Source organism: Lynx canadensis, chromosome A2 (genome assembly GCF_007474595.2).
Source record: "Lynx canadensis isolate LIC74 chromosome A2, mLynCan4.pri.v2, whole genome shotgun sequence".
Classification (NCBI taxonomy): domain Eukaryota; kingdom Metazoa; phylum Chordata; class Mammalia; order Carnivora; family Felidae; genus Lynx; species Lynx canadensis.
The window spans coordinates 109117450-109141458 of record NC_044304.2 but is presented as its reverse complement, the minus strand read 5'-3'; the positions used below and the strand labels follow the sequence as shown (position 1 = coordinate 109141458).

Sequence of the window (24009 nt, the reverse complement as noted above, 5' to 3'; positions counted from 1 at the left end):
CAGGTGAAGGAAGAATATCTAAACCTAACCTGCATTCACCAGTAATCCAAATGTGTTTGAAGTGATAATAGCCCATTTTTAAACCACTTAAAACTGTGTGTAAATCAAGCCACTGACACTCAAATCTCACTTTTCGAATTTGGGCTGAAATGCAATTTTTCCCAAAATGAATTGTTTCTTTTTTTGCAATGCCTCTTGACTCATGTTGTTAAACTTTACGAAAGTCAATAACCTCACTTCAAGTGAGAAATGGCATAAATAGCACATTTGGGTTACCATTTTTAAATCGAAAGTTGGGAAATTTTACAAACGCATTTGGCACAAAGGCAGACTATAAATATCAGCACAACAGCATCATGTGAAAAATCTCAGGTTTTGTCAACAGTGAATCATTTTTAAATTCAAAACGCAAGAAAATATTCAGCAACCACGTAACCATTTTAAATTCATTCAGCAGTGTGAACAGGAACACAGGGAAAAATCACATACACCTAACCATACATTAAAATATGAAACAGGAATAATTTGAAAACTGACGCTCCGAATTTTGAAAAATGACAAGTGTCATCATTTGAAAGTAACAGCAATACATAGGTTTTTCTTTGGCTGCAGTGCTGGTGGCATTTATTTTAGAGTTAAGACTGAACAAAATTATAGTTTTCCAGCACCCTAATGACCAGAGTGACTAAAAAAAAAAAAAAAAAAAAAATACACAGGTTAATCATTCCATATTTACACCTACTGTGCTTCCATCATTTTTTCCCTACAACTGAAAGATTAACATTACTATTTTCAGGCCACGAACTCATGCCTCCATAGAGTCTGCTTGAGTCAACACTAACTACCCTTAAGTGTTAGAAACCCCAATAACCTAAAAATATTTTCATCATCACACGCAGGTTTGTAATTCAGAAATTTAAAATAAACTTTTTCCACTTGAGGCTGAAACAATTTTTTTTTTTTTTTTTTTTTTTTTTTTGCTTTCTGTAGTACATCCAAAGCGTTTGCCCACATTTTTCCATTTTATCCTAAAAACTCATTGGGAAGAGTGAAAAATATCATCACCAGTTTATAAATGGAAAAACTGAAGCTCAAATAAAGTGAGCTGTTTGCCCAACGATAAATTCCAAGCAAGTTGTAGAGTTGGTATTTAGACTTATGTTCTCTTCCTGAATCCAATTCTTTTTCTCCCTATAGACTGTATAGATATATTTTTTATCTATAAATATGGTATGTTTTATCTATTTTAAGACAATCCAATTTCCGAGAGAGAAAGAGGTAAATCATTGTAATTCAAGGTCTTAGAATGGATGTAAATCAGTATAATTTTTGATGCTGTATGGAGATTTTTCCCAAAGCAACCAAAGGTATAGGGGAAAAAAATTGCAAAAAATAAAAGAAATCAATAAAACAAACTTGGAAAGAATTTAAAGAATGAATATGGAAAAAGAAACAAACTCCTGAAATGACATTTCTCATTTTAAGATTAGTTATTTATGTTCTTTACATTCTCAATTAAAACTATTCATACATGTGCATGTGTATTTTATATATAATATATTATATATATATTGAAAATTAGCACAACTCCTTCAAGCCTCTTCTTCTCTGTTTAGGAAGCACAAGGAGATAAATTATAAATCTTATAAATGTTAACATATTTTAGTATAACATTTATTTCATATTCTGAAAATTCCCCATAAATCAGAAGTATAATTTTATATATTTTTTTAATTATTTACTTTTGAGTGCATAAGCGGGGGAGGGGTAGAGACAGGGGGAAAGAGGAACAGAAGCGAGATCTGCACTGTCAGCAGCAGCAAGCCCAGCCGGAAGTGGGCCTCAAAGTCAAGAACCCCGAGATCATGACTTGAGCCGAGTTGGACGCTCAACTGACCAAGCCACCCAGGCGCCCCTTATAATTTAAAAAAGTTGTTTTTCATGATTTGTCAGAACATTTCCAACCAAAATTATTTTCTAATAAACCATGAAAAATAAAATAGACCATTTTCCCAAAGTAGCTCTCATTTGCATTTATATCCTAAGCAGTATGAAAAAGTTTCACACTCTTTCTATGTTTCCCCTGACTCTATTACAGCTTCTTCCCTTCCCACTTCTCTAATCCACAAAGATGTCTCCTAGTCCTAAATTTTACGTCAGCTAACGTCAGTCCCTCCCTTATATCACATTTAGTTTTCCCACTTCACGAATCCCAATTAGATCCTGTTTTCACAGAATTGGTATTTGCCTTTGTATGTGTTTATTACCTCTCAATGTTCTCAGTGGGATATACACGAGGCAAATTTATTCACTGAACAAAGCTCCTGAGGTCATACGGAAAAAAAGTACATTTTAAAAAAAGAGGCTTCACAAAGCGCATTAATTTTAAAGCCCAGTTTGGTTCACTGCTGTCTTCCCAGGCTGAGAACAGTGCCTGTTATAAATAAATAAATAAATAAATATTTACTGAGTGAAGAAATGTTCAGTGACTTTAATACGAAGTTCTGAAGCAAGCCTTTCTTTTTCTCATAACACCATGAAAATGCAGGGAAGAGAACTCGGCTTCTCCTCTTCCTACCATATCTATAAACAGTTTATATTCACTACACTAACTTAAACTTATTCAAGGCTAGGGATCCTATTGATTTAAAATGACCCAACCATAAATAACAACAAAAATCAACTGTTGTTCCGTTGGCTAGTGATCAGAAGTCCAAGACAGGTTCAGGGGAAGTTCCTTCCAAGCTATTTTAGTGACATGCATTCTGGTCTGATCATGAATTCTGCTCTCAATTTAGGCTCACCAGCAGGCCACTTGAGCATGTGGACAGTTGGGCTTGTAGAGTCCTAAGTTCCTCAAGAAAATGCTTCAACACAAAAGCAGGCCATGGCCTTTACACCTGCCACTCCCGTATGCAATCCTGATCTTACTAACACTTTCAGGAATGATCTCAGACTCATCCTGCAACTTTGCGCCTATTTTAGAGGTAGTTACCCTGGTGGGATTGGAACCTATGAAAGGTCCACCTACTTCCACCTTAGAAGGAAATGTCTCCTCAGTCTTCACCCTCAATCCTTCACCCTCAATCCACCCTCAACCTCAATCCTCAATCCTAACTACTTCACATTTCTCATCTTAAAATGTTCCAAGGAAGATATGGAATCTAAATAATAGTAGTGGCTACTGTCGGCATCTATTTAAGACCTGGTCCAACTTGTAAGTCTCATTCACCTCCAATTTAAACTGCTGAACTTACTTAAGCTTGTTCACAATGCATAAAGAGTAGACGCTAATTCATCTTAAGAAATACCCGTTTTATCTAAAAAGTCTAGGATTTAATAGGGTGCTAACTATTATATAGCCTTGTGACTTCTAATTAAGGTTTACTACATAACTATTAAAAATCAATAGAATGCATTCTGAAGGCCAATAAGTTGGAATAGATATAAAAATCTTAAAATGTTCCTTTAGATCACCTTTCTCCTTGCTTTCCTGATACACACTAAATACAACCAAAAATGACATATCTTGAAAACAACTAGACTTAAAAATAACTTGTCTTTTAACATGTATATACAATATATATTATACATATATATATGTGTGTATAGATATACAGATATAGATATACATACATAGATTGCACATTAATTTATATAGACCCCACAGCCAAGTAAGCATGCAAAGTAGACTTTCTACTGTGTGTAAGCAGATATTATAAGACTAAGTGTCTGGGGAACAGGTGACCAAATCATGGGGAGAGGGCGAAAGTCAGAGCACAAAATGATGAATTTGAATAGCAGGCCATTCATGCTAAGAAAAGAAAATACCTGGAGAATTGGTCAGCACTTACTTAATATACAGTCAATAAGATAAGCATGCTTCAAGCAAGACAAAGGTGAATTTTGGTCTGAAACTTGACATGGTTCTCCAATTACAAGGAGCTGAATCACCAGGTGTTTTACAATTTTTCTCCCGAGTCTACTATCTGTGACCATGTTGATTAGATTCCTACTAACTAACCAGAAAAGCATACTTGATTCCACTGTCTTGCCTTCAAAGCTTTGCAAGCATGTTCATGTACAAAGGAACATTAATGGTAAACCAATCCAGCCTCTCTCTCCTGTTGGTGACCACAAGGCAGCCTCTCCATTCCTAGGATGTAACCTAAGCTTGCACAGATGGCCTAGCTTGCTGCTAATACAGGAGAACTGGGTTTGTTTTCAGGGTGGGTGCTGCAAACCAGCAGGTGTATTTATAGAAGGGAGATAGACTATGATGGAGGGATGATGACAGAAGAGGAAGTTTCTTCCACCTGGGAGAGAAGCCTTTGGAAAGATCTGGATCTCACAGCATAGGTTCTATTCCTGACTTGCCAACTTATTAAAACCCTTTTTGGTCTGTTATCTTATGTTTAAGATTTACACAATGCCCCTTGCCTCAGATGGCTGTCAGAATGAGGAATGAAATCATGAATGAAGACCTGGGCTGTGATAGGCAATCAATAAACGGCAACTGCTGTCCCATTCTCCATTCGCCCAGAATTGCACCTCAAAAATCACAGAGGTAGACTGCACCATTAAAACTAAAAGGCCCAAGCTTATTAGCAGAGAAAGGAATGACTTGGGTGGAGGCTTGCTTATTTACTGGAGGATTTTGCTTAAAATGGAGTTAGGATATTAATAAATCGGGAGACCACATGGAAAAAGCATCCAGTATGAACAAACTGACAAAAAAAAAAAAAAAGGCATCCCTTTATGTAAGCACGAAACAAACTTCGGAAGCTGCGGATATCCTGTGAACCTACTCGGTGACCTCAATTTAAATCACAAGAGCACGGAGAGCTAACCAAGATGCACACCATCCATATGCCGCCTTGTCAGTTTCAGATCACGCTATTTTTGCAAAACTGTCCTCAAACCTGAGGCTGCTCTCCCGCCTCCAAACCCGCCCCAGACGGGGTTGGAAGCCAGGAGCGAGTATCAGAAGGGATAGGGATGGGAAAGTGGAAAGGTCTGGGCAAACGACAGAAAAACAAGGCGGTGGGTGAGGGGGCGGGGTAGAGCAATGTGGCAGAGACGCGGCCAGTGAGCCAGAAAGACGGCGGCTTCACAATGAGGGAAAGGAAGAGACTGCGACAAGAGCCGGCTCCTGGTCTCCGGCGGGGAGTGATGGTGAGGTCAGGGGCGCGCAGAGCGTGGGAAGACGGGAAGGGGTGCGGAATGAAGTCAGAGTCGCTGGTCAGGCAGGGGAACCAAGGAGCAACCGAGCAGGTGCAAAGCCCGCAGGCGGGGAGGAACCGGTTCAGGGTACTCACTGTGTACAGCAGGTTGAGAGCGCACAGGCAGTTCTTGGAACACGCGAAGCCCCCGCAAACCATCTTGGAGCCTGTGGTTGCCGAAACCGCAGGTAAACGAGTCTCGGGCGGAGCCTCCGGCACAGCCTCTTTGTCCTTGCCTTTGAGGCCTGGCCGAGGCCGGGGTGGGAGGCCTGGGCTGCGGCTGCAGTGCGCTGCGCGCCCGCCGCGGCTCGAACCCGCTCTGGAACCTGCGGCCGCAGCAGCTGGAGCCTAAGCCCGAGCCCCGCCCAGCACCCCCGCCTCGCCCCGCGCGCTGATTGGCCGCCGGCAGGGAACAAAGGTAGAAATATGCAAATAAATGCGCTCAGCCTGCCGGCAGCCGGGAGAGGCTAGACGGCCCGGGGCCGAGGGGGAGGGGGTGAGGGCCGTAGGGGACCTAGCTCGAGGCTAGACCGTGTGACAGCGGCCTCCCTGTCGTTTCCTGGGGAGCAGGTGAGGAGAAGAGGGCGGGGCTCGACGGAGATCCACGCTGGCAGGGAGAAATATGACAGCACCTCTCGGTTCTTGGCCCTGGTGGATGACGTGGCACCATTTTGAATGAGATTTTTAAATTAAGCACCTGGCCTTGTTTGAAGGAAGGCAGGAATAAATGGAGAAATAAATAAACGAATGTGAATGATTTAAAAGAGAGAATGAAGTGGGGGGAAATAAAAGGAAGGAAATAAGGGAAGGAATAAAAGGAGAGAGCGAATTCTCGGCTTCTCTAGGAAAGTAGGTACAGTACATGGCCCATAAATGTGACTCCTGTCACGTCAAATTTATCCTACAGGAATTTGCAAATACTGATAAACTATGAATACGTGCATGCCAGAGAAAATCAGGAGAGATTATTTTTGTCTTTCAATACTAAATATCAATAAATTTTTCTTTTTTTCCCAAATAAGAATTGTGAAAAATATTTAAATGATACAGTCTTCACTTCAAGTCAGTCCATTATCACTTTATTGACTGTCTACTGCGGAAATGCATCTTGTATCCTCAGATTTCTCACCTATAAATTGAGATATTATGTTAAGCACTTTTTTGCACAGTGCCTGGCACAAAGTAAGTGCTCAATAAGTGTAGGCCAGTATTAGTAGATCTAATAGGCTTTTTTCTTTTAATGTTTATTTATTTTTGAAAGAGAGAGGGGCGCCTGGGTGGCTCGGTTGGTTAAGCGTCCGACTTCAGCTCAGGTCTTGATCTCATGGTCCGTGAGTTTGAGCCCCGCGTCGGGCTCTGTGCTGACAGCTCAGAGCCTGGAGCCTGTTTCAGATTCTGTGTCTCCCTCTCTCTCTGCCCCTCCCCTGTTCATGCTCTCTCTGTCTCAAAAATAAATAAACATTAAAAAAAAATTAAAAAAAAATTAAAAAAAAAAAAAGAGAGAGAGAGAGCACAAGCAGGGGAGGTGCAGAGAGAGGGAGACACAGAATCTGAAACAGGCTCCAGGCTCTGAGCTGTCAGCACAGAGCCTAAGGCAGGGCTGGAACCCACAGACGACCTGATCTGAAGTCAGATACTTAATTGACTGAGCCACCCAGCCACCCCAAGACTAATAGTTTTCTAATGCCTACTGTGTTCCAGGCACCTAAGCTAAGCCAGTAAAGGCTTGGTTGTTTCATAGTACCATCTACCAAAACAGGTTCTTATAAAGAAATGTTCAGATATTTATATGGAACTTAAAGGTTCATACTGAGTAAATTATGTGATAGCAAATGCTAAATATATGGATTTTTTAAAGTTTATTTATTTATTAGAGGGGAGCAGAGGGAGAGGGAGAGGATCCAAAGCAGGCCCCATGCTGTCAGCACTCACAAATGGAATGCTGGGATCATGACCTGAGCCAAAATCAAGAGTCCCACGCTTAACCCACTGAACCACCCAGGTGGCCCTAAAACATATGTTAAGTAGAACACTGCAATTAGTTGAAATAGTTAGTGTTCTTGGAATTTCCTGCTCTGTCTTCTAAGCTCTCCTTACTTCCCCAAATCCCACCACACCAAGAAGGCTCCATTGATTCTTTTGCTTTTGTATTCCACATTAATCTTTTCTGCACACCCCGAAGTATTCCAAAAAATCACTCTAGAAAATGACCATCCAACCCAAACAATACAATGCTGCTCAGCCTTCCACTGTAAAAGCCAAAAACTTACTAAAGAAGTCCGAGCGAGGAGATCGGTTCATCCACTTCTAATTCCTGGAGGCCACCAATATTATACCACTTCATTGCTCCCCCCAGTCATGGCAACTCTTTTTTTGTCTCCTTCATAATATCTTCTACTATCTCCCTGTGGGCTGAATCTCTTTCTTTATCTCAACGAAATGCCACCTATTGGTTAGGGGTCCAGCAGGAAGGATATTGTTCATTCAAATAGCATAATTGAAAAGAGTTTAATAAAGAGATTATTTTTTAAAGCGTGGACAAAGTTAAAGGAAGCCAAGAAAAAATAATGGAGCAGCTCAGCTCTAGCAAGAATGGGTAGTTATGATTTTCCTGAAGTCTAAAGGGGAATTTAGGGAACAATTACAGAAGCCGGGCAAGAGCTGTAGTGGTAGAAGCATTGCCTCATAGGATTTATGGGCTTTGATGGGGAAAACCAAGGAACTACTGCAAATTGGGAGGAGGGTGGGAGGTAGTGAACATGATGAATTTCTCCTTAGGATTTATAAAAGACCACTTGTTTCCATCCCAATAAGAATGAGCCAGATATGTTACAAATTCACAGTTTAAAACAAAACAAAACAACAACAACAACAACAAAAACTGTCAGAGAATTGAAGACCTAAAGACATCTAAAAGAACGAAAATCTGGGAAGTAATAAGACAGTCTTAGGAAGAAAAGTTCACAGTTGCCATTATCTTGTGTGGGTTGGCTGTAGAAAGAAGACTGCATAGAGAGGGACAAAGAGAAATGAGGTAATCTTTTAACCACGTTTTATTGCCCATGTGTGAACTGGTGTGACAGTGTATAATCCAGGGGGCTCCAGCTACAGAGTGAGTCTATGATTGCTTGCCAGATTTAACCCATGAACCTTCACTTAGTACAGGGGTTACAAGTTTCAAAGTCTGTGGTCAGAGAAGAGTACTCCTTCCCCAACTATCTCAAGGTTCACAGATCTTCCCCAAATATAAGAAAGTGGTTAACAGCTGGATCAGGATGGGCAAGACGAGAAAGACCCCTATGGAGCAATCTGACTCTTGACCTAATCCAAGGCATTGGCTACTCAAGGCTAAGGGGGTAGAAGAGAGAAATCCCCCTATGATATATTGTAAGAATCCTCCATGCCTGAAATAGAACAGCAGGATAAGGAGAGATCTTACAAAGACATGACTGAAAGCAGAGAACATGACTGGAGAACAAAGACCACTCCACAGCAGACAAAATGGCAGCAGCCAGGTTATAAAACAGAGAACTTCCAAGGCTCAGAAAGCTGGTGACTGAGCACAAAGTACAAAGCATTCTCCATTCAGACCTCCTTCCTGTAGAAAAAAGGTCTTGATCAAAATATTTGAAGCCAATGCTGACTGAATCTAATTAAACCTGTATTTTTTCTTCTATCGAGGTAGGCACCCAGCATAGCAGCCTGATAGAATAAGGCCTGTATCATTTAATACATTCTCAACAGTTCTTTTATATACACTCTGTGACACACAATCAAAAATTATGAAAGGTGTGGATAATCAAAAAAATTTGGCTTATGGTCAAAAGAAAAACTGATCCACAGAATCAGGCCCAGAGATGATCCTGATGTTCAAATTTTCAGACAGGTCCTGAAAACTAAACATGATAAATGTGTTAAAGATTCAGTGGAAAACATGCAGGAACATATGGAGAATTTCAGCAGAAAGATCAAGATTATTGGAAAAAATGTACATGAAATGAGAAATACAATCAGAAAAAAAAATTAATGTGATTTAAGAAAACTGGATAAAACAGAAGAAAAAAATTCAGTTGAAAGAGAGATAAATAGAAATTACTCAGACTAAAACACAAAGATAAAAAAAAAAAAGTGAAAAAAATGGTTCAGAGCCTCTGATACCTTTAGGACAAAATCGAATAGTGTGTGTGCAGTTCCAGAAGGAGAAAACAAAAAAAACAAACAAAAAAAAAAAGGGACAAAAGACATATATAAAGAGAATAACGGTCAGGAATTTTCCAAAGTTAGTAAGAGATATCAACTCACAGATCCAAGAATGGTCACTTCTACCTACTGGTATGCCCACAGCAGTATGAGCCTGCCCTTATTAAGGTGAGGGAACACAGACCTATTATGGGAGGGTTGCAAGGTCACATTGCAGAGGAGCACATATATGGGAAATGCTGCAGTGTGTCTTTGGAAAATAAATTCTGCCATAGGTAATGTCCTTTTTCCATATAATGCCTCCATATTTCCCCTTTGTTAACAAACTGCCTTTTTTTTTTTTTTAATGTGAGAAAAAGAATAGAACATTGGATTATAGTTCTCAGAGAGTTTCAATGGAGACTAAGCTAAGAGACTATTTTATTAAGTGGAAGAGGAAGTTTTGTATTTGTACAATAAAATTGTCTTTGGCCATAAAATCAATAAAATGGATAATTGAAACTTACTTTCTTTAAAAGTTGGGTCTTCTGGGGCACCTAGGTGGCTCAGTTGGTTAAACATCCGACTTCGGTTCAGCTCATGATCTCGTGGTCTGAGTTTGAGCCCCATGTCAGGCTCTGTGTTGACAGCTCAGAGCCTGGAGCCTGCTCTGAATTCTGTCTCCCTCTCTCTCTGCCCCTCCTCCACTTTCACTCTGTCTCTCTCTCTCTCTCTCTCTCTCTCTCTCTCTCAAAAATGAATAAGTATTTAAAATAATTAGTTAATTAATTAATTAAAATTGGGTCTCCTAAGCATATTGTTTTTAATAGTTTTAGATGGAAATAACAAAGATAAACTAAATTAATTAGTTTTACATATAATTTCTTGGTCCTTGAATGTGAAATGAATTTTTAACAATTTAGGAGATTGCTATACTCCTCTCTCCTTTGTTTTAATTTTTTTTTTCTTGCTTGCTTGCTTTTTTTTTTTTTTTTTTTTTGCCAGGGAAACAGCATTCTTGTGCGTTAGTCCGGATCCTCTGAGAAACAGACACCAAGACTGTACTAGATATGCAAGAGATTTATTGGAAGACACATCTGTGAGGTTTCCCAGGTACTACAGAAGGCTGTGAGCACTAAAAGAATGCAACAGAGGTCTGACTTCTGTGAAAGTAAAGAGGGAAGGAAAGAAGGGAGAGAAGGAGGGAGAGAGGAAGGTGTTAGACTTCAGGGCAGTTTTAGGAAGATTTGGCAAGGCCAGCAAAGAGTCTTTGAGTCAGATGTGCAAAGAATCTAGCACACTCTCCTGCAATGCAGCTGTCTCAGTATCCTTGCCACACTCAGTCACTGGCTAGAAACATCAGCACAAATGCAGTGATGGACATTGGGCCTGGCTTCAATTATGCTCTCCACAATAGATCTGAGAGGTCCATTTTCTTGAAAAATAAGTCTAACTACATTTTCCCCTAAAAATATTTCCCTAGTCACATTTCAAACCGTCTTTGAATTTTTCAGTCCTCATCATTTTATCAGGGAAGGAAATTCTCTAACTTCATCTGGGTAATCCACTTCAGGCTGTAACGAACATTTAAAAACTCTTCATGGGGGTGCCTGGCTGGCTCAGTTGGGAAAGCATGTGACTCTTGATCTTGGGGTTGTGAATTTGAGCCCCATGTTGAGTGTAGAGTTCACTTAAAAATAAAAAAGAGTCTATTTAAAAAATTTTAAACAGGGGCATGCCTGGGTGGCTCAGTCGATTCAGTGTCAGACTTTGGCTCAGATCACGATCTCATGGTTCATGAGTTCAAGCAGCACATTAGGCTCTGTGCTGATAGCTTGGAGCCCGGAGCCTGCTTCTGATCGTGTGTCTACCTCTCTCTCTGCCCCTTCCCTGCTCATGCTCTGTCTCTCTCTCTCTCTCTCAAAAAAACAAACATTTAAAAGACAGATTTAAAAAAAATTAATGAGAATAATTTGTTTTAAAAAATTTTTTTTAATATTAAAAAATAAATTTAAATTCTTCATGGTTTAGATTTAGCTTGATATTATCTTAACTTTTTTATTTTAATCTTTTTTTTTTTTTTTTTTTTTTTTTTTTTTTAAGAGAGAAAGAGAGAGAATGTGTGCACACAAGCAGGGCAGAGGGGCAGAGGAAGAGATCAACAGAGAATCTTAAGCAAGTTCCATGCTCAGCACAGAGGCTGACATGGGGCTCCATCCCATGATTCCAAAATCATTACCTGAGCTGAAATCAAGTCAGCCACTCAATTGACTGAGCCACCCAGGTGCCCCTTAATTTTTTATTATTTTTTGCCATTCAAGTTTAAGGTCAATATATTTTTTTAATTTTTCTTTATTTTTTTTTAAGTATTTATTTATTTTTGAGACAGAGAGAGACAGAGTGTGAGCAGGGAAGGGGCAGAGAGAGAGGGAGACACAGAATCGAAAGCAGGCTTCAGGCTCTGAGCTGTCAGCACAAGAGCCTGAGGCGGGGCTTGAACTCACAAACTGTGAGATCATGACCTGAGCTGAAGCCATACACCCAACAGACTGAGCCACCCAAGCGCACCTCCACATTTTCCTCTCAATAATTCAATACAAGGATTTCATTGTTTTCAATAAATCTTAAACAAAACAACTCCTAAGCTTTTGTACAACATTGTTAACTACTCTACCAAAAAACTTTTTAGACTTCTCAGAAATATGAATATGAAATTGTTCATGCACATTTTATGGCCACATAAATAATATAGCAATTTTAAAACACTTCAACTACAGTACACCTTGTTATAGCTAAACCCCAGTATATTGCTTTAACCAATAAAATACTATTAAATAAATTAAATGCCAATTCCTAAAATGTCTGTCAATGGTTTTAACTAAAATTGATCCAGCTAAATGATTTCTAATGACAAATACATTTTTTATTCCACATTTTTTTTTTGTCCATTATTCTCTGATATTCTTCTGTCTCCTGGACAAATAAAAGAAAGGACTGTAGAATCTACCATTTGAGATGATTTGTAATCTTTTGGATCCAGTGAAGCATAAGAAGGGAATTTCTTGGCCAAGAATAAGACAAAGCAGCTGATCAATTGTTACTTCTCTCCTTCCAAATCTCTCTCTTCCGCTATTTTCCCTGTTATCCTTTTTTGATGTTTTGCCAGGTTTTAGCAATTGTATGTGACATATTCCTCCATCCTACAATAATATTGTCTCCCTTTTGCTATGCAGAATGTTTCAACATTAATGCCAAAGGACTTCAAATGATAATTCATTTTCAGAGAAAGTTTTTCTTCCAACCACAAATTAAACTTGAAGTTTTTCTTGCTTTTACCGACTTCTTATTTCCTTCTATGTAATGTCAATGGGACTAAAATATATGCATATATGTGACTATCTTGTCATATGCTATGGCACTAAAATCTCAATTCTAAATTTCTGTGACCATTTGTAGTAGCAAATTCAGCTTTTACAGCATTGCAGAGAATTCCAGGGCCTAACAGGCAAATCCAGCTTGACGGCCAGACAAACCAACCAGACCACTGATCAGCTGCCTGTAATGAGGGGGGACAATCAGCTTTAAGCATGAGATAATCTGCTTACCCTTTGCCTCTGTTTTCTCCACATCTTCCCTTCCATTTTTTTTTCATGTGCTATATTAATGACGTACCAATGAGAGTACAATTGGAAGTAAATTGATGATATTTTTAAGGTTCCATTACATGAAAGAAATTTCTGGAAATCTAAGGCTTTCCATTTTGAGTACTGTAGATCAGTATGTATTGCATTTATTTAGTCCAGTGGCTACTTCAGTAAATACATAATTTTTATATCTGAAAGCTAATAATAATACTGCCTTCGTTAAGACACATATATCAGAGAAAAATAGGTAAAAAATGAATAGGAAAAGGTACAATTATAGGGGTCAACTGAATTTATTAAAATAAGCTGTCATTATGTTTGAGAAAATGAAAGGAAATCTGACATTTATAAGGGTGACCAAATGTACTTAATTTTTTTTAAAGTATCTTCCTGACTCTTACCTATAAACAGTTTATGAGTTCTAAAATAAGATTGATATAGTATAATGCAGGTCCTGGCACACTGGAAATCATTCAAGCTGGAAACAACTCAGATATCCATCAGTACTGGAAATAGATAATGAAATCATGGTACACTCACATAATGGAAACGTATCCCAAACTGAAACTGAACAAAATATAGCTACCTCCATAATATGGATGTGTCTTACAGACACTGGGTTAAAAGAAACCAGAAATACAAGAATGTATAGTGCATCCTTCCATTTATATAAAACTCAAAAACATCAATTCTAATGCAGTATTCAGAGATGAACACTCAAGAGGCAAACTATAAATAAAAGCAAGGAGTGGGTAACCGTAAACGTCAGGATAGTCATGCGTTTGGGGAGGTATGTGTGGAAACAGTGATTGGAAAAGGGTGAAGGGGGTTTCCTGGAGTGTCCTCATGTTCCTCGAGGATCCCTTTCTGATGATTACTCTGATGAAGAGTGGAGGAGGGGAAAAAAACTTACAGCCTGAAGTATGAGTAATCTGAGATTTTATATCATATAAACGATATTATTGTTATTCTAGAAAAAAATACAAAAAAGATCATCAGTGTATTTTCAAACTTAGTTTCTTGCATAAATTTTTCTTTTGAACAGTAACTGTTTTTTTAGGGAATGTAGCTGATAAGGTGACCTTTGTCATTTCACATCAGAGGGTTTTGTATATTAACTGTTGCTACCATAAAGTGCCAATTGTGTCTCCAAGATATTTTTGGCAAAGTCTAGCAGGTACAATTTAGGGCAAAGAGACCTAGTTTTTGGAAATAAATGTGTGCCAGAGTTAAGTCATATCCTATTTACACAAGTTTAAGTATACTGGCACACGTTTAAAACTTTCCTGAAATAGGAAGCATGGTAAATTTTTTGAGACCATACACTAGTCAGAAAATATTTTCATCCTGCTTTCTCATTTTATTAATGGCTCCTAATGTATTGAATTCTAGGTTGGAATTTGTTTCTCTTTATAAGTTTGAAGGTCTTTCTCTAATAAATTTTATCATGCAGTGCTTTTGAAAAATCCAGCCTTTCTGATTCCTGATACTTTGCTTATGACAATTTATATTTTTTGTTCTCTCTTTGGAAGCTTGTAAGACCTTCCCTTTGACTGCAGTGTTCTGAAAACTTGGAGGAGCTCTTTAAGAAAAAGGATACTAGAGTACAAAAATAAAAATTAAAAAAAAAAAAAACTTAGGTGCAAAAAGTGTCTAAAATGGAAAAAGAAAACACAGCAAATTATAAATTTTTAAAATAAACAATAAATTCTACAAACCTCACAAAACTCACATTGTTTTTACTAACCACTTATCTAACTCTATAATACATTTTCCCTACTCTTTTGTCTTCTTACTCTGATTTCTTCTTTACATGACAACCATTTTGTAGTATTTTCCACAAAAAGGATGGAAACATAATTCAGTGTTTCCTCTAGCATGGTTGATTGAAATCTATTTTTTATTATCAATAATTTAGTTTAACATTTTCTGCTTTACAACTTACAATCACAATGCATTATTGGTAATGCTATATAAATTTGGGGGAAACCCCTAATCATTATCTATTTCTACATAACACATTACCCCTAAATTTAATAGCTTAAAACAATAACCATTTTATTGTATCTCACCATTTTATAGGTCAAGAATTTGAGCAGGGCTAGACTGGCCAATTCTTCTGTTCCGTACAGAGTTGACAGGGTTGTTTGGTGATATTCAGGTAGCTGCCAAGTTGGTCTGGAGGGTCCATCCTCACATCCTGGAGTTCACCTGAGACACCCCTTCTCCATGTCATCTCAAGGCCTCTTCATGCAGTGTCTGTGAATTGACTACATACATGGCTCAGTGCTCTAAAAGCAAGGAAAACACTAATAATCTTCTCAAAGATGGGACTCAGAACTGGTACAGTATCATCTCCACAGAACTTGTTGGGCAAAGCCGTCACAGGCCAGGCCACATTCAAGGGGAAAGGAAAATAGACCCACCCTCTTGATGGGAGTGTGGCAAAGATTTTGTGGCTTTAATTATACCACAGTGATTCTATTTCAGTTACCTATCAGCTATACAACAAACCACCCTCAAACACCAAAGGTTAAAACAATAACTTGTGGGGCACCTGGATGGCTCATTCCGTTAAGCATCCAACTTCGGTTCAGGTGATGATCTCACAGTTCATGAGTTTGAGCCCGTGTCAGGCTCTGTGCTGACAGCTCAGAGCCTGGAGCCTGCTTTGGATTCTGTGTCTCCCTTTCTCTCTGCCCCTCCCCTGCTCGCTCTCACTCTCTCTGTATCAAAAATAAATAAACATTAAAAAAAATTTTTTTAAACAACAATTTGTCATCAACTGTTATGATTCTGTGTCTTTTGTGTATTCAGCTCGGCATTTCTCACTTCAGATTTCTCATTCTGTTGCTATCAGTTGGAGACTGTTAAAGTGATCGGAAGGCTCAAAATGGCCAGATATTCAAGATGGCTTCCTCACCACACGTTTGGAGCCTCAGCTGGGATGGCTGAAGCAGGTGGAGGATGCAGGCTTTTCGAATGAGTAGCGTGAGCTTCCTCACATGGCAATTTCAGGGTAACTGGACTTCTTACACATTGTATTGCTGCTCCTGGAGTACGTGTTCCAAGAGATCCAGGCAGAAGCTGAAAGACTTCTTGGAACTTAGCTTCAGAACTCCCCTATACTACTTCTACCATATTTTATTTGTCAAAGCCTGATATGGCCAACCCAGATTTAAGGGGAGGAGACTATATACAAGGGCATAGCCGCCAGGAGGCATTTGGGGCTATCTTTGATGCTAGCTGCCACCACTTAACAAATTTCTTCCAATTCAAGGCATTTCATAATCCTAAATACTCTTGAATTGACAACACTCCGTAAGTTTGCATGGATGTCCATGTGCAGTGAAATATTATGAGTTTTATGTAATTCTATCTGCTATGAGAAAACTTCCATTTTGATGAGGTGTGATTGAAATGGAATCTTCCATTTACAATTTTACATATCTAATGATTAAAAAAAAAATTCTACAGACTAGAATTCTACAGACTAATCACAAATTCTACAGACTAAATCACAAAACTTTCTTTTTCATATTCTTTTTGTGCTGGGTTCCATAGGATAAATCCATAACACATTATGACTTCTGGCACCGCACCTTGTTTCATAGGGTGAATTGACACAGTGTCAATATGAATTTTCCTGGAAGCCATTCCTACATGGGACTAGCTAAACTGTACATGCAATATACATATGGAATAACTAACTACATATGGAAGTGGCTGCAAGCTACATAATTATATCACACTAAACCCAAACTAAATGTGTTCCCAACTCAACTTCCCCTCACTGAACCCAAGTATGTTCATAGTCTCTACAAAGCCATTCAACAAGACGGAGAAGAGTAACAGAGGGCAAGTTGGAGTAGAGAGAGTCACCTGATTAGCGTTAACATATCTTATGTTTGCAAATTTTACAAAAACATTGAATTATTTGAACACATTGCTAGAATCCCTCCCAAAGCCTGTGAAAGATTTATTTATATTCTTCTCCACCCCACCCCCACCCTTCACCCCGGTCTCGTCATCAATTCAGGATGCCTTTCCTGGGGCTTTCTTCGCTAGCCTCTATGAACCTCCTTACCTCAGATTTTGGCCTACTTAAATCTATTCTCTATCCTGCAACAAGAGTAATCATTCTAAAACATAAATGTGACCTGATTGTCATGCTAACTTAAACTTTTCTTTTTAGATGTTTATTTCTTTATTTTGAGGGGGAGAGGGGCAGAGAGAGAGAAGGAGAGCGAGCGAATGAATCCAAAGCAGGCTCCATGCTCAGCATGGAGCCCAACATGGGATTCAATCTCATGACTGTGAGCTCAAGACCTGAGCCTAAATCAAGAAATCAGGGCTGTCAAAATGACTCAGCCACCCAGGTGCCCCTAGCTTAAAATTTTCAGTGGCTTTTTGCCGTTTGTCCAATTCCTTAACATGGCTTACAAGCCTTTTCAAAGCTTGGACCATAACTACCTTTCATCCTAGTACTTCTTACTGCCCTTCAAGCACTCTTTAATCCAATCACATTAAATTATTTTAATTCCCTGGTATTCTTTCACTCTGGGTCTTCTTCACTCCTAGGTCTGGGTTGGGTACCCTATCAGCCAACTAAGGTAGACTAAGCTGCAATAACAGTTTGACCATTAAATTTCATAATCCTAGCAATACAGACATTTAGTCCTCCCATATGAAGAAGTCGAAATCAGAAGGGCTGTCCTCCATGCAGTGACCCGAGAGCCTGGAGAACACAGACCTGCTATTAAAGCCTCCATGCACTTTCTGCTTGACTAGAATGTATCAATTTACTGTAGTAATTGGTGAACACCACTAACTTAGTCACATTATTCATCTAAGCTACCCCCATCATAGCTCCTACCAGACCCATCACCATCTTTATCACAATGTTCCCAGGTCTTTTCACTTCTCTCTCTACCTTTTATTAGTATATGATACATTTTGTGAGAGAACAAACATGTTAGTATGGTTTAATATTTTTTTTTTCTCTCCTAGTCTCAGCAAATTCTAGGCATTCAATTTGTGTTTACTGAATGAATAAATAAATGCACAAAATATTGATGCTATAATGTCTTTACAAGATGTCTAGCCCCTACTTTCCATAATCACCTGAATAAAGTATGTTATAAAACTTACTTACGTCTATTCCTTTACTTGGCTTTTATTATACTCCAGTGAGATCATTATGATTTTTTATGTTATTTACTCCATTTTAGAGATCACAAAGTTGAGGTTTAGGGATCACAAAGGATTCATTATTGGTCATATGGCAGACTTCCTTTGTTCTAATTTCAAGTCCCATTCTATATCTAGGGAAAAAAACGTTCACTATTTTGTGCAGGCCTGCATTACTCAAATCCTGAGCATTCCAAAGAAAAGCCAGTCTTTAGGACTGCCCTGGACCAGTTCCTGACAGAAGGCCAGAGCCCTTGGAATAGCTTACCTAAGTGTGTTTGTATGCCCAAGGCCTTGGGGTATGCTGTTTTTATAGTGAATGTCTGTTTTGTTCCAGCAGGGGATGGGAGCAGGGGAAGGACAGGAGTCTGAGTTGTGGTCAGTCGCTGGGCTGCACACCTACATGACAGACCCCCAACAAAAACCCTGGACATCAAGGCTTAAGTGAGCTTCCATAGTTCACGACACTTTGTATGTGTTGTCACGCATCATTGCTGGGAGAATAAGCGTGTCCCCTTGAGACCCCACTTGGAGGGAATGCCTGAAAACTTGAACCTGATGACTCCTGGGCCTCTCCCCATGCACCTTTTTCCTTTGCTGATTTTAATCTGTATCCTCTCACTGGATAAATAATAAACTCCAACATGCATATAACAGCCTTTCTGACTCCTTCTAGTGGCTAGGATCCCAGTTGGAAAATAAGTGCTTTTTATAATTAACTCTGGTATAATAAAATGTGCCAATGCTAATTTTCAGAGATACATAGTTTTACACTTGGAGCTTACTTACTAAATAGCATTAAATAAGAGAATTTTCAATCATTGCTGTGTTAGTTGGCAAGCATAAAGTAAACTTCCAGTTCTAACCAATTAGCTTAAGGCAAAATGCAGTAAATTAGTTTATACTGCTAAAAGTAAGACTAATTATTGCCTCATCTTTTTAGAAAATCATAGGAAATATGACTATTACATTTATTTAGAGAAGCGGTTTTGACATGTGGCATGATATAAATACCACTGATTTGAGAGTCTATAAATCTTGTTTTAGCCATGGATTAGACCTTGGTTAGATCTGACCTTCAGTGTACTCATCTATAACCTGCAATTATACTCTTCTTGTAATACCTCATTGAATCACAGTGAAGAGAAAAAGAGAGAAACCATACTAAAAAAAAAATGTTTGAAAACATGAAAGCATTATAATGTAAAACATTATTGTATATTCTCAACTTAGTGGCAACAAAGCAGCATTTTCAATGTAGCTCAATTGTGCTCTTAAGTGGACTCTTGTATAGTAGTTACTTGAATCCTTAACCATGAAATTCATACTTCAAAGCTTAAAATTTTTACTCCTAAAAGTAACATACTTTTGTTGTTAAACTATAGGTGCAATGAGAAGGCTGGGTAAGGAAAACATGTTTTATATACTAATTTATAGCCCTAAAAGAGACAAAGATGGACCATAAGGAGAAAATGTTTCAATAAGCCCACAGTCAATACCTGCTAATATAAATATTACCTTATAAATATGAGATAAAAACACTTGAAAGTTATAATAATGCTCAGATAATCCCATATATGATATAATAATGACATAATATCTAATCAAGATAGACTAGGTTATGTTGTGGTCATATGACCTGGAAATCTCATGGATTAACAGAAGTAAGGTTTATTTCTGGCCTATCCTGTCTCATCAGAGATAGCAGAGCCTTTGGCTCTATATTACCACCCAGTTTGGGTTAATGGAGGCTCTATCACCTAGTGATGTGAATATCTCAACATGAGGCTTCTAAGGTTGTCATAGAGCAGGAAGAGGGAGCATGGCAGGCTTAAACTGGCATAAGGAATTTATGGCCCAGATACTCCGTATAGCTCATTTTCTAAAATAACTACTGCAAAAGACTATGGTGTTGTTCAGGAAGCCAAATGTAGTCAGCACTGTTCATCTTACCCACAAGCATGTTACATGGTAATGACTTATTGCTAGTATGATATTACTGGCATGAAAAGATACATAAAGCAGATACACCCTGAGTCTCCTCTAGAACCTAGTAAAACAAACTCATGTGTTCCTTGGTAGATGGCACATTGTACAATTCGATGTAACAGACACGTGTTGGCCTATACAATACATGATGTGTTGGGTATCTCCCCAGTGTCCATTTATTCCAACTACCTTCTTCCTTGATGAAAGTACACACTAATTTCCCAAGCAGTACATGTAACAGAGGAAGGTAATTTCACTCTATCTAAAGGATGGATCTTACATGGTTTGATGAATGGCCTTCCCTTGTCCAGAAGCTCTCATCCAGATGTAGAGATGTCAATTAAGTGGTCTGATTAAGGAGAATCTCAGTAGTCTTGCTTGAAATAGTTGGTCAACAGTTTCCTTACATGGTAGGCAGATGTAAAGCATGGAACATACCATGATAAAGTCTGAGGATCATGCTAACACAAAATCACAACCAGTAGAATAAAAAAGAAATGGAGTCTGAAGCCCTGGATTTACTCAGTGATGAAGTCCTGCCCTTCCTCTAAACTTGCAGTCAGAGGAGTTAGCGTAAATCTTCAAAGGCCATTGAGTCAGGTATTCTCTGTGCAGCCAAAGATATTATAACAGATTTAACACCTAAATTTTGAAAATATCTGCAGGTCTACAATATTTACAATAAGTCCAAATACATGCAGTGAGCTGACCAATAAACTAAGTTTACATGACAGTGCATGTGTTTGGGATCCTAATTGAGTTAAAAATTGATAACTCTACAGGAACACTGTAATGAGTCTCATTGTATTTGTCACAGTTCTCCAGAAATAAACAGAACCAATAGGAGAGAGAGAGGGAGAGAGAAGGAGATTTATTTATAGGAACTGGCTTATCCAATTGTGGAGGCCAAGAAGTCCCATGATTTACTGTCTAAAGGCTGGAAAAGCAGAAAAAGCACTTGTGTAATTCAGTTTCAGTCTGAAGGCCTGAGAACCAAGGGAGCCAACAGTGTAAGTCTGAGTACTAAGGCCCTAATACCGGGAAGGGGACAATGGTATAAGTCTAGGTCTGATTCTGAAAAATGGAGAATCCAAAGTGCTGCTGTTCAAGGCCCAGAGAAGCTGGATGTCTGACCTCAAGCAAAAGGAGTAAATCTGAGCTTCCTCTGTCTTTTTGTTCTATTCAGGCCCTCAAACAATTGGATGACACCCACTGGCGAGGGTAGATCTTCTTTACTTCATCTACTGATCCAAATGCTAATCTCTTCTGAAAACCCCCTCAGGGACACACCAGGAAATGGTGTTTTACCAGATCTCTGGGCATCCCATAGCTCAGTCAAGTTAACACATAAAATTAACCCTCACACTCATTGAATAAAATAATCTCTCAGACTAGCTCAGCCCTGATCCTTTTCTCTCCTCTCTTTACCTTTTGTGACAGACTTTAGAAAAATTTCCTTATCTTTTCTCTCATTTTACTCAAGTATCATCCCTTTCTCACTGTCCCAACAGTCTCTGACTTATGCAGCAATATTTAAGAGGTACACATATTACTTTTACAAGTGGTACCTGCCAACTGCCCATACTTTATGCAAGGAGTTAATTTAACATTAACTGATATTTATCATTAATTAGCAAGCAAAAGTTTTGGTAGGAAGGAATTAAAATTAGCTGAACACGATCTTTAAAATGTGGCTACTATACCATGGTATAAATTGTTGGGGAAGTAAAATTAAAAACAAAATCTTCTTCCAACCCAGAAATCCTCTCCACAAAGGTAGTTGAGAAACACTTAAAAAAACTTTTTTTAATGTTTATTTATTTCTGAGAGAGACAGAGTGTGAGCAGGCAGGTGCAGAGACAGAGGGAGACACAGAGCCTGAAGCAGGCTCCAGGCTCTGAGCTCCAAATTGTCAGCACAGAGCCTGAGGGAGGGCTCCAACCCAAGGACGGGAAGATCATGACCTGAGTCAAAGTCGTACGCCCAACCAACTGAGCCACCCAGGCTCCCCTAGAAAAAAAAAATTTTTAACCAATTAAGCATTAAACCAAGATGTCATACGCATCACAGGCAACACTCTAAGTGACTGCAAAAACAGAAAGGACTCACACCCCTTTAGATAGCCAAGAAGATACAACCCGTAATATACATGCTTGCAAGATAAATGATAACTACTCCTCAAGTAAGAAGATGTGACAACACCATTTGTCACACATAGTTCATCCTAACTTTACCTGGCAATTGGGTGACCACCTATGTTAGCTAATTGGCTTTATCATGATGAAAAACAAACTTTATGACAGAAAGTAGTTTTATGACAGAAAGTAGTTTTGCAGCTTGGAGCAAGGTGCCCACCAAATTAGGCCGCCATTATCTCCCCTCCCTCGCCCCAGAACTGGGAAACAGGGTCCTATCTCCCTTACGTTCAAAGAGATGGTCAAAGAGACGGTTATCAGGTCCTTGAGAAGTACATTCTCTGTCCTATCACTGACCAACTGCCAATCTAGTCCTCAAAAGGATTTATATACATTTCAAAGGGAGGAGAAAGTACTTCCAATTACAACTTTTCTGAAAAAAGAAAGGGAGGAAATCTTTTATTTTCAACAGAGAGATCAAGTCTCTCTTATTTTTAATTTATATTTATCCTTGCATTATGCATGTATTTTTATTTTATTTTAGTGTCCCAGACAATAACGTGGATGCAATGCAAATTGAACACATATTTCTAAGGACACCTACTGTGGGCAGGCATGTGCTAGACAAGTCCAAAATCTTCATCCTTATTCTAAAATCTATAAGGCTCTGAAAATTATAAAGTTTTTATAAGTTTGGCACAGAGATTCTTTTTTTGTTTGTTTGTTTGTTTTTTAGCAAAACTTGACCTAAAATGACATGAGACTAAGCACAGACTTTTATTTATTCCACTTGATGTGAATAATTTTAATACATTTTACTGAGAATTACTAATGTGCTTGAATACCAGATAATATCCCAGACTCTGCTCAGTTAGCTTTAGTGACTGTTTTACTTTAATTTTGAAGGAAAAAAAGCATTAAAACATGGCACAGTGAAAAGAAGGGGGAATTAGATTCAATATGCATAAATTGCATTTCTAAAAAACTTAATTCCACGTTATAGTCAGTTAATGGAGATGTAAGACGTTAAATAACAGAAGTTCAACTGAGTAAATTTTAAATAGCTAACTGGCTTTATTAATTGATTCATGAATCAGGCAGGCAGCGTCCCACTTAGTAGCAGAGGGGAGCTCCAAGGACTACAGAAAAGGAAAGGTTTCTAAAGGTAGAGAGGGAGTGAAAAAAAGGAAATCATTAGCAAAGAATCCATTGTTTTAGGCAAGGTCACCCTTCTGAAGAAAAAAGAAGGGGACTATCGATAAATTTCCTAGTGCTGACCAGGAAATTCCCATGTCCTCCGGTTAAAGGTTCTATTTCTAGGGGGTTGAAACTGCAGTTAGGTTAGGTATGAAGTCTTGGTTTACTGATTTGGGACCTTTAACCCTAAATGATGCCATTTGGGGTCTGTGGTTTTCTTCTTAACAAAGTAGAAAGAAAAAGAACGAAGTAGACAAACTGAAGGAAAAGGAAAGGCAAACAGGAAATATGCATATGTGGGCAAGGATCATATTTGTTTTATTTTTTGTTAACTATCCAGAATTTAGCACAGAGCATAAACTAACTGAAAACTCAGTAAGTATTTGTGTAATGAAAGATACAGGCGGAAGAAGAGCTGGACAAGCACAGGAAATAGAAAAAGACATTCATAGA

At 38.6% G+C, this 24009-nt stretch overlaps 1 protein-coding gene across 1 annotated transcript in view; it reads right to left on the bottom strand.

Annotated features, from left to right (window-relative positions):
- The window catches only part of TSPAN13 (tetraspanin 13), a 31745-nt gene extending 26196 nt beyond the window's left edge, over positions 1 to 5549 (bottom strand). Inside the window, exon 1 of the mRNA XM_030308050.1 lies at positions 5319 to 5549. Coding sequence (XP_030163910.1) covers positions 5319 to 5381 — 63 coding nt within the window. The 5' untranslated portion in view covers positions 5382 to 5549. The remainder of the gene's footprint in view (positions 1 to 5318) is intronic.
- Between the last annotated feature and the right edge of the window lie 18460 nt (positions 5550 to 24009).